Raw genomic sequence first — 11,575 nt, 5'->3', positions numbered from 1 at the left:
ATTGCAGCTGGTGTGATCTCTGGCCGGGGTCCCACCCAGCATTGGCAGCCAGTGACGTCAGTGAGCCGGGTGGACTCCCGGACCTTAGGCCCCGTTCACACTGAGCGATTTATCGAGCGATTTTTGCAGCGATATCGCTCTATGTAGCTTCTCCAATCCATTTCAATGGAGCTGTTCACATCTCGTCGCTCAATATCGCTTGTAGCTCGTCGCTCCTACACGACCCTTTTTTCGAGCGATATTGCTTCTGATTGCATACAGCCCAATAGGAAAAAGTTGCGCGACAAGTCGCTCAATCGCGCGATTTTCATGTCGCTCAGTGTGAATGGGGCCTTAACGTGAACCGGCATCGCTCCCCACCTCAGGGGGGGAAGAGTCTAGGGACACCGCTGCTTCAACAACACGCACCGCACCTGCTATGCAGAGACGTGAATGTAACAAGTGTTGGCCTCCATCTTTTTAGGGCACATTCATACCGGTGTGGTGAACTATTAGGTGGGCAGGTTATCCATTTTAACATGCATTTTCTGTATGCGGTTTCTTCCTACATTGTGTGTAGAGCCTGGAGCATTGTGATGTACACACAGTACGGCCTCCAAGGGCATATACTGGGAACCACACCTAACCTGCACCAAGTAGGATTAAAAAGAAACGCACAGCAGGAGGTCTACTGATACCATTGGTACAGAATGCTTGTGCACCTTAGGGCAGATGACGAAACATCCAACCAATCCCCAAGCTAGCCATACACGTATACACGATTTTCCCTTGTTAGACCGCGGAGTGAACCAGAGAAAATCACTTGATTCCCCCATCCACATCAAACAGCATGGAGGAGGAATCTTCAGTGCTGGCTGTTGTATTCAGACAGCCGTAGTACCCGTGGATGTCTAAATACCCGAAGAGTGACTGCATCTGATAGCGTAGCGTGCAGTCACTTAGCAGCCAATTTTCTTCCTGACTCGGTTGATTTTTAAATTATGTTGAGTCAAGCCAGATGGTGCCGACAGGCCACTGACGGCTGAATTGTAGCCATTCAGCAGAAATTCGAGCTGTGTATGGCTAGCTTAGCTCTGTGCAGTTATTAACCCTTGCAGTGGGAATACCCGCCCCCCCCCCCCCCCCGCACTGTAAGGGTTAACTGCTTGTTTTTTGTCTAGGGAGGAAAATAAAGTTATAGTCGCCCGATATTCCGTGACAGCGCTCCCTCCAGTCTGTCTCCTCTGCTCCAGAGATGGTATGTCCCTCGGCGTCCTATACACTGTGTAGAACATGGTGACTCGAGGATCCTGAGACTACTGCAGCGGAGGGGGACAGAGGGTCCAGGGAGCGGTCTAAAAGCAAGCCAGCTTGGGGAATTGGGTGAGTATAAAATTTTTAATTTTCCTCCCTAGAGCAAAACAAGCAGTTCTAAGTCGCAGTTCAGGGGCAGCCCCACTTCAAGGGTTAATACATTTTGCCCGGTGGTCTTCTTTAAGCCCAGAATTGTTTTACAAAATCTGTTTATACAAATATTATTAAATAATGCAACATTACCCACAGCAATCAATCTGAATGCAGCTTTGACTGATCTGCCATCTGATTGGTGTTGGGAGTTACTGTGTTTGGTGGTGTTATCCATAGGAAGTATTTCCATACATCTTAGTGTGTCGGACTTTGTTTTCTAATTGATGAGCTGTGATGTAAATACATGGAAGGTAGGGGAGGTATATCGGTGTCATTCTGACTTTCTTCTTTTATTATATGTATCTGCTGCTTCTAAATATCAGACATTTCATACCCAAAATAATAATGGAACGTTTCAGAGACGTAAAGAGGTTTCAAAAACTTTTAGGAAGTTTATCTACAGTTAAAGTTCGTCTTTTTCTTTTCTTATAGTAAGTAGTAGCACCACCCAAAGGCACCAAACCTACCCAGACTATCCTTACCTGTCCTACAGGGACCAATCAGGCTTCCTGATTGGCCGGGAAGCCGGCTCCATGCTCCCTCGTCACCAAGTGTCACTCAGCGCCCGGCTTTTGGGCGAGTACTAGTATCGGTACATCCCTAAAATATAACAAAACACTTTCAATGGTATATTTAGGAGACCACACGGGACATGGGAGCAAAAAAAGAGATGTCCATCAGCATTGGATGGAGCAGTGATAGCTCTCTGCATCTCTATACTGAAGGGTAGTTCATTGTTGGCATTTATATACACTTCAGGCCCAAACTGATGACATTCCCACTGACATAGATACGTGCAAGACTATTGGCCACTACTGCTGTCCTCGCTGTTATCATAGAATAGCCTTGTACCGTAGCCGGGTCATGGTGAGTGACATTATCTTCAGTTTGTTGTCTGCTTATTGTCATAGCTGTCCTAGTAATCTATACATTTCATTATTCATTAACATCGGTATGAACAGCTTGGTGTTGTATTTGCTATTTATGGTCCATATTCCATACTATGGAGATGGTGAAGATTTGATCTGCTATTTCTCTAACACTCGAGTATTATCCGCTCCCATACATACAGCTTATACATGTGTGTGTGTGTGTGTGTGTGTGTGTGTGTGTGTGTGGGGTCAGCTACAGTACCATCTAAACAAAGTCACTCCAATGACTGCATAACAATATTTATACCCCGATTCTATTCATCTGCATTTTATAATTGAGTGCCTTATGGATTTTATTTGCATGGATTTTTTAAAAGCGCATCAATTAAAAAATCGGAAATTTTACTTTGGCTAATGTGTTTTGTTTTTTTTTGTTTGGTTTAAAGCTCAACTCCAACTAAAATGTAAAAATAAAGCTGCAAGAACAAAAAAGGCAGCTTCCACTCTGTGGGGCTGGCTCCCACTCCGGACCTTTTCAGGGTTGAATGACACCCAGCATTAGGGATGCACGGATACTGTTTTTTTCGGTATCGAGTACCAATATTTTTTTTCCCCGGTACTCGCCAATACCGAAAGTCCCATTAGGAAGCCAGGTGGCATGTAATGACTCGCCACCCGGCTTCCCGATTAGCAGTCTCCTTGCTCACTCATCACCAGGTGACAAGGAAGCATGGGGTTGGCTTTCTGGCTAATCAGGAAGCTGGGGGGTGGGCAATGACTTGCCGCACTGGCTTCCTGATTGGTCGCTGAGTCATTACACGCTGCCTGGCAAGCCGCTCCATGCTCTCTTGTGACAAGGGAGCATGGAGCTGGCTTCCCAGCCAATCAGGAAGCCAGCTCCATGCTCCCTGGTGATGAGGGAGCATGGAGACGGCTTCCTGGCCAATTAGAAAGCCGGGCAGTGTGTAAAGACCCGCCGCCAGGCTTCTGGATACCAAAAGTTTGGGTATCGGGCTAGGCATTGGAAGCCTTTGGGTGAGTACGAGTACTCGCCCAAATACTCTGTATCGGTGCATCCCTACCCAGCATCACTGAACCTTCATCATGTGAGCCGAGCCCACATGCAACAACGGAAGGCATGACATTGTGTGAACATTTTAAGGACCCCGTGGGAAGCCAAAAGGTACCCCAGGATGCCATAGCACCCTGGTTGATAAAGGTTGGCTTAAGGATGATCAAAAGCAGGTTTTTCTTTTTTTGGGGGTTATCAGTGTCTCATTAGGGAGACTTCTCTTCAGTTCCTGTCCTACAGACTCAACAGGAAATATGAGGGAAATCCTCTTGTAGACAGTTGTCACCACAAGTGTCCTCATTAGAAGATATCCCCACTATTCCTGTTCTGGTGGCAACTCAAATCTTAGATATTCTCTTACTTTCATTCCCAGTGACATTTGGAGAGGCTGATTCTAACAAAGGTGACCTAAATGGCAATAAAAACCCTTCCAGAGCTTCTAACCCTTCAGTCCATCTAAACGTTTTTGCCTTGAAATAACATGCAAGGGTCCAAAGCTTGTTCCTTTGCCAAGGACTGGAAACATGCTGGAAATAAATGCATTAGAATGTGTTCATATTGCTTGCGAAAAAGCCTAAAAAAAGTCTGTATTGTTCCCAATCTGTGACGAGCTTTCTGCAATCACGTCATTGCTTTCCTTTGTGCGGTGTCTGGATGTAACACACTCCTTTGTACAGTGTCACCGTGTAACTCATCAAGGATTACAACTGTTAGTTCTTGAAAAATAGATTTATTGAGTGAATCATATGAAAGAGGCGATGATGATTAGAACAGTACTGAGGAACATTTCACAGCAGTACAGTAAAGGAAGAGAGAACAGACCAATCTCAACACCTGTAAGGAAAACGCTAGACTAGCTTGTTAAACACTTTCCACTTCACAAATGGAGGCGTTTCTGCACTGTACAGATCTTGTATCACCAGAGGTCCAGGCGTAAGACCAATCATTGCAACAGCAATCTTCCCATAAGATTATATGTGCATTTAAAGAAGAGACAATGTATTAACCCCTGCAGTGGAGTTACCCCTACATTGCAAGGGTTAAAGGAGAATTATGTGACAATAAAAGTGTCACAGGTCGGCTCAACAGATCGGGAAGTGAGCGAACACATAACGTCCCTGTAGAGAGTGTCCCGTGACTGTCCCCTGACTGGAGGAACGGACAGGGGAGGGTACAGCTGGCTCTGCCTCTAGATAGGCAGAGCCAGCTGTCAGTCACGCAGCTGGGTGGATCTTGACAGTAATGTCGGGATCCGTCCCGGCGGTAAGTATTGCAGCAAATTCTGTCATTTTTTTCTTTCAATGGCTTATGAAGTTTTAGAGGGAGAGACCCGTGGTTGTAATAAGATTACTATATCAGCAGGTGCACTGAGGACAAGCAGACATGATCTGCAGTTGGTGTTTTAGCCTCAGGAATGGGTTGAGGAAGTGCGGTTAATCTGTCAGGAGGTGGTAATGACAAAACAATAAGGATGGGAAGCCTCATAATCCTTCCCCCTCAACACACTAGTCTTCCCTTCAGTGGAGTGCGCCCTCTGATGTAAGGGGTCTAAAAGGCAGGATGTGGTTGTCACAGGCAACAATACTTTATCCTTCAATGGGTTATGACTTGTCCTTATTTGAGATGTTCCAATCACAGGAACGATGGGTCACATTATAATAATACTTGTCTGCAAACAGCTGGGAATGAAAACAATGCTCTGTGCGCTATTACCAGCATTTCTTATACATGGCATCTTGATTTGTTTCTATTTTCGGCACACAGTATATTTATTATTGGTCTGTCCTCCCAGATAGAGAGAAATCCTAGAAAAGACAAAATTAAAAGAGATTTCTTTTTCCAGTGAGTATCTTCTTATTGCGTACTGCAGTAAGCACTGCTTGTTGTTCCTGACACTGGATGTAGTCACAGGCCATGATTATGTAGAAAGAAGTCTTTGACCCTGCCATGTTACTTCCTTTTCCGCTTCTCCTCTTTACAGTATGTGGGACTGAACAGCATGGTGACCAGAATGAGTAATGGGATCACCAGGTAGGGAGCATATATGGCCACTAGAGTAAGGCGCTCCTGTTGTGTTGGAGAATCCACCTCGTTTGTTTTCGGGAAATCGCCAAAGAGAAGCTGTGCGAGGATGGGCAGTACTGTGGTGGCGACATGGGACGAATAGACGATGGCAGGAATTCTGATCCAGCGGCAACCACCTACAATATGAGATAAGTAGCACACACTGATTTATATACAACCTTTACTCAGGTCAGGTCAAAGACTGATAATGGTCCATGAGGAAACGACAGAGATCGATGTACAGTGATCACTTAGTGTACCACTGGAAGATGAAACACTGCTTTCCTGTTACTGTGTTACAAATAGTACATCAGAAAGGCTGCAACGCTGTTCTCTTAAGAGACCCTGGTGTGGCTCTTCTGAACCCTGGAGGTGGTGGCAGGGGGACTGGCACTCTTACACATTCATTTCAATGGCCTTGACTGCTAACATACTTGGTAGTGATCCACTGTTCAAGGACTACAACAGACCTGAACATGTATGTCCCCCCACAGAAAGTTCAGAACATACAAGAATACTTCCATACTTAGTAGGGTCTAAGCGCTGCTCTTAAAAGGTGTATCATGTTTGTAGTTTACATTCTCTCTAATATAGCAAACGTTATACTCACCTGATCCTCAGAGCCCCCTCCAGCCTCTCTTCTCCTTCACTGCAGCTATGGTATGTCCCGAGGCATCTTCACGTCCTAGGCGCTGTATTGGATGCGATGACTCGAGGATTCCTAACCCACTGTAGAGGAGGGGGAAACGCACTCTTAGAGGAGGGGGAAACGCACTCTAGTGTCTAAGCTCAGACGATCGGGTGGGTATAACTTTTATTTTACCCTAGGCAAAAACAAGCAGTTAACTCTTGCAGCGCGGGGGTCCTATAACAATTGGAACCCTCGAGGCACCCCAGTCTAAAATGTAAAAAAAGGTCACGAGACCCCCTTCCTCCAAAATCAATATCAAAAATCAAAAACGCTTGTCCTAGTCACGGGTCTGTATGGATTTTTATGGGGTACTCCTGGCAAAAAAAAAACAGGTGATGTGTTCTCCTTCACACAATAGCCCCCTGTTTTCACATCAGAGTCCTCCCCCCTTGAATGAATATTTGAAGACACTGCTGACAAGGCCAGAAGGCACGCTGGTTGAGGAAGGCTGGTCTTCTCTATGATACACTGACAAAACTGCAATACCCCCAAAGAGACCAATTGTCATTTTTGGGGCACAGGCCTACTGGTTCCTGGGATTTGTTGTCCAGTCCGGGTAGTACAATTTCCAGCAGCTACACATGTCCAGTTTTCTTCAATCTGTTTCTACTGAAGCCTTCCCACAGCCATTGTAAAGCTGGCCATACACCTTACAACCATCGCACGACTTTCGTTGTGCCATGGTTGTAAGGTCATTAAAATTTCGTACGATATGCCCATCTTGGATAGGCAGACCGTACTTGCGATCATTGCAAGCCCGCCCCGCTGAGGGGAGGGCTTATGATGATTGCAGTGCTGAGCGGGCAGTGAGCGCTTGCGCACACCGACCCGTGTGCAATTCGTCTACCGACCACGCCACCAACCCGCCAAAAATCGTAAGATTTTCAGCAGGTTTTCCAGAGTGCTCGGAAGGCGAGTGTCGTGCGACTTTACAGTAGAAGCGGTCGCACGCTGCCCATACACCTGCCAATTATCGTACGATAATCGGCAGGTGTATGGGCACCTTAATTGCCACACACTCTAATCCAATCCTATACCCCAGCTGTGTGCAGCACGGCCTCCAATGAGAACAGAAAACCTCCCTGGGGATCCCAGCAATACCATCACTGGTACCTATGAATTCCACCACTGAAGGCGTCAGAATAATTTCCTTTATATGACCGTCATTATTTTCCTGCTACACGCGTGGCATGAAACAACATCTGCATAGAATACCCACCTTTTAAAAAAGCATAGCTAGCCACCGGGAAGAAAGGAAGCTGCACGATGGCTTCACAATACACAAAGCTCATAAACCAGGGTGGAGGGTTCATCATCAGATGATCCTTAAAGGCGACAACGTACCAGTCCATCAAGTCCAGCAACTGTAGACAAATGCAAAGGAACATCATTTATCATTCTGGGTAACACTAGGAGCAGAACACATTTATTCTTTGATCACAAATCATTCATATTAAAGGTCTCATGCACACAAGAGACTGAGCGAGTACAACGTCAATTCCTTTGTATGTTCCCTACAGCCTACCATAGAAGTCAATGGACATACAGTATGCTGGTATAAGCCAGACGTGTGCATGTGTTGGGTATAGGTGCACAACAGTGAAAGCAGACTGTCTACATGTGGGGTTATAGCCGACGAATCGACGATCGAAAACGTTGGTAACGTTTTCAATCGTCGATTTTAATCGACTAAATCGATTAACTGTTGCAGCTCTAGTTGTGAGCACGCATGCATGTGTTTTAAGCAAGTGCGGCATATACCAGCATACAGCCACATACACCTATTGATTTCTATTGTATGCTGTATGAAGTACATGTGGCTCCCTGGCGGGGGACATCCAAACGTTGTACATGTTCAGTGACCTGTGTGCATAATCCCTAAAGTGCTAGAAAAGGTCAACTTGACTGAGCAAAGCTTTATACAAACATGGACTGTGAACAAGAGATTATCCACAGCAAACTTTGAAAGTAAATCTGCCGGGTCTACGCTGGCAGGTCAGTGGCACATCGCCAGTCAGTCAGGTCAGTGGGACATCGCCAGTCAGTCAGGTCAGTGGCACATCGCCAGTCAGTCAGGTCAGTGGCACATCGCCAGTCAGTCAGGTCAGTGGGACATCGCCAGTCAGTCAGGTCAGTGGCACATCGCCAGTCAGTCAGGTCAGTGGCACATCGCCAGTCAGTCAGGTCAGTGGCACATCGCCAGTCAGTCAGGTCAGTGGCACATGCTCGGGAGTATTTATTGAAGTTACATGCAGCAATCTCACCTCAACTGTGACAAGCTGTTCACCTTCACATCCTGATAACCAGTGCTTGAACACAAGTACCTCAGCGTGATGGTTAGATTGAATTCAGACCTTTGCATGCGTAGTAGGTAGTAGGGCGTGTAAACGCACATTACAGAAATGCGATGCTATGCGCTGTATATGAGTGTTGCCATTTATTCTGAATGTCAGCCCAATACACATAGATCTAGTGTCAAGCAATCAAAATGTAGTGCAGGTCTCTTTTTTGAGCTTTGACACACATTAACCTCTTCAGTACCGGCATGTTACACCCACTTCATTACCGGACCATTTTTCAGCGCTGTGCAGGTTTGGCTGAGAATTCCTCCGGCACACAACACTGTAACAATACTCATTTCATATCATTTTTGGGGGACAAATAGACTTCCTTTTAGTGGTATTTAATAACCGCTTTTACATTATTATTTTTTTTACTATATGAAGTTAAAAAAACAAATGATAAAAAAGCCTTTCGTTTATAAGTCATAGCAAATAAAAATGTCAGAACAGTATGGAAATCCTTCAAATGACCCGTTTTTAGAAAGTAGAAATTTTTGGGGGAAATGAAGAAACAAGCCGGTACTGAGGGGGTTAAAACATGGAGCTTAGTAATAGTGCACAGGACAAGAAACAACAAATGTACAGCAGGTCATAGATAGAGGGAGGCGGAGGTGAAGGGGTTAAAGTACAGGCCACGTACAGTGGGAGGATGGAGATGAAGGGGTTAATGTACAGTTGTGCAGGATAAGGGAGATAAAGGGGTTAATACACACACAGAGTAGAGATGGAATGAAGCTGACCTATATCGGGGGGGGGGCAGACATGTTATCTTACGTTTTGCTGCTGCAGCTTGTGTTTACTGTAGGAAGCAATGAATGGATGACTCGTCTACTCATCACTGGTTTTACTCTCCCCTGCTGCTGATGTAAGAGGAAGGGGAGGGCTTGGCAATGTAAATATTGTCATGTGATCACTGTGATAGCAACTCACAGCGCTCAAGGGACATAGAGCCGCCGGTCTGATGTTCTCTGCTGCCTAATGACAGCGGGATCAGCGCACGTGCACATGCGGTCACGGGAGGACATAAAGGTACGCCCTCCGGAACAATGAGTCAGCAGATCGGCCATTTTAATACCGTGGTCAGTCCGCAAGCAGTGAAGGACTCATTGAAAGGCGGCATTAACACATGAAGAACGCGTGTTAGGCTGGATTCACACTCTGCTGCTGCACTGCCATTGATTCTCAGTGGTCCCCCAACACAGCTTGTCAATGGATGTGTGCTGCACCCTAACACACAGTTCAGCAATATCCTGCATTGTGGTGTGCTGCGTTACAAAAAAATAGTACATGCGCCTTTCCTGGTGCATTAGGCAGACCGTACAAATGGCGCCTTAACGCTTTCACTGCCAACATATGCCATACGTCAGCGGCAGAGGGCGCCTGTGCGCTGACTGTAGCAGCCAGCAGTCCGTTTACAGGTGTAGAGCCAACTTCAGCTTTACACTGGAAATGATTTGGGTGGATCACTTCCACGGGCTATGAAACATGGCCACTCCCCTCCCCCCACTCAACATTCCCTGCCATGTTTCCCATGCTCCACTGCCCCTCCTGCGTGGCCAGGACCGGCACTGCGGGTGTTTGTGGACAGAGACCAGTTGACATCTGTTTGATGAACGAACCCGGAAGCGAAGAGGATTCCGTCACTTCCGGGTTGTCAGCTGTCATTCTGAGATCTGACCTGCTTCAATGGGCTGCAAGGGTGACATTAGGGGTCTAACAGAGCACATTTTCACAATTTTGGAGCTTGACGTGTTTGATATCCATTTACTCGGCGCAACCTTCTCCTTTAGATCTTACCAAAAAATTTGGCTAGTACATTGTGTTTATGTGCACATAAAAGTGTATTTACGGTATGTACTGAAAATCTGGGATTCATAAACATTCGTGCTCATATCAGGTCACATAAAAGAATTGCAACTGCCGCCATTTTATTCTACAGGGTGCATTTTACCCCAAACGGCTCTGGCAGTGGAGGGGTTAAAGGCTAATTCTACGTTTCAGAGCATGTTTTAGGGTGTAACATGAAATATGGTCACAATCCGCTATCCCCCCCAAAATACTGTACAACCGATCGACTTTTGACTAACCAGCAGGTTAGAAAACTTCGGTCGATCGTACGATTTTTGGTGGCGTTTCCGTATGTTAAAATTCGTACGAGCTACACTGCACATGCGCAGACGAAAATACGATTACCGCAATTCGTGGTGCTTTCCGTTAATTACTGCAGATCCAACCTTGCGATAATCGGGGCAGGATGGGGCCGCCGTACGAAAAGTTTTGTCCAATGATCGCAAGGTGTATGGGCAGCCTTAGTGCATAATAAAGGGAATTTATCAAAACTGGAGCAGATGTGCATGGCAACCAATCAGCTTCTTTTATTTTCAAATCTTAGCTGAACTGAGAAGCTGATTGGTTGCCATGCACAGCTGCTCCAGTTTTAATCAATCCCCCCTATGTATACCTCTGACAGCACAAACACTGACCCCCCAGCTCTATAGATGTGTTCTCTGTGCTGATCAGAGGCTGATAAGAACAGTAAATGTGTCCAGTGAGCACACAGACAATGATATCGGTATTTTTCCAGCACCGAGGTGATGTTACCGCTCGCCAGCTGTCACCACCCTGTGGGCTGTATACTGACCTGCTCCGGGTACCAGCTGGACGGAAGGACGGCCTGCAGATCCACCAGTAGAGTGATGGGGATGTGGGAGAAGAAGTAGAAGAAGAAGACCAATTCCAGCAACCGTATGACAGACGCCATGGCAGCCGTGAGAGCAGTGCTGTGCAGTGACAGGCTGCAAAGGGAACAATCCGTGCTCACACCAGACAGTGCCCGCCTTCTCCGTCTCCAGCAACCAATCCCGGCTCCGGGACTTCTAGAGTACACGTCGCCGCATTGCGACTCCCCAGCCCGCCTCTTTTACAGAGACAGGGGACAGCGCCCGCCTTCTACGCTTCCAGCAGCCAATCACACTCAGGGTTTTCAGGGCTTCTACGCTACATGTGACTCCGCGGTGAGTCTTGAGCCCGCCTTTTTCCAAGTGTGTGTTATGAGAGAACTAATGTATACTAATAAAGGAGACCTGTC

General features: G+C 46.4%; 1 protein-coding gene across 1 annotated transcript; it reads right to left on the bottom strand.

Moving 5' to 3' along the window:
- Positions 1-5,228: 5,228 nt before the first annotated feature.
- On the bottom strand, positions 5,229-11,320 carry TMEM97 (transmembrane protein 97). The gene is made up of 3 exons (XM_018573686.1): positions 11,129-11,320; positions 7,365-7,509; positions 5,229-5,591 (listed from the first exon to the last, which is right to left on the bottom strand). The coding sequence occupies exons 1-3, from the start codon at positions 11,246-11,248 to the stop codon at positions 5,341-5,343; spliced, it is 516 nt and encodes a 171-aa protein (XP_018429188.1). The 5' UTR covers positions 11,249-11,320; the 3' UTR covers positions 5,229-5,340.
- Positions 11,321-11,575: the final 255 nt, after the last annotated feature.

Source organism: Nanorana parkeri, unplaced genomic scaffold (genome assembly GCF_000935625.1).
Source record: "Nanorana parkeri isolate BGI_ZX_2015 unplaced genomic scaffold, ASM93562v1 scaffold48, whole genome shotgun sequence".
NCBI classification, from domain to species: domain Eukaryota; kingdom Metazoa; phylum Chordata; class Amphibia; order Anura; family Dicroglossidae; genus Nanorana; species Nanorana parkeri.
Note: the sequence above shows the minus strand (reverse complement) of the source record. Positions and strands in the feature narration are given on the sequence as shown.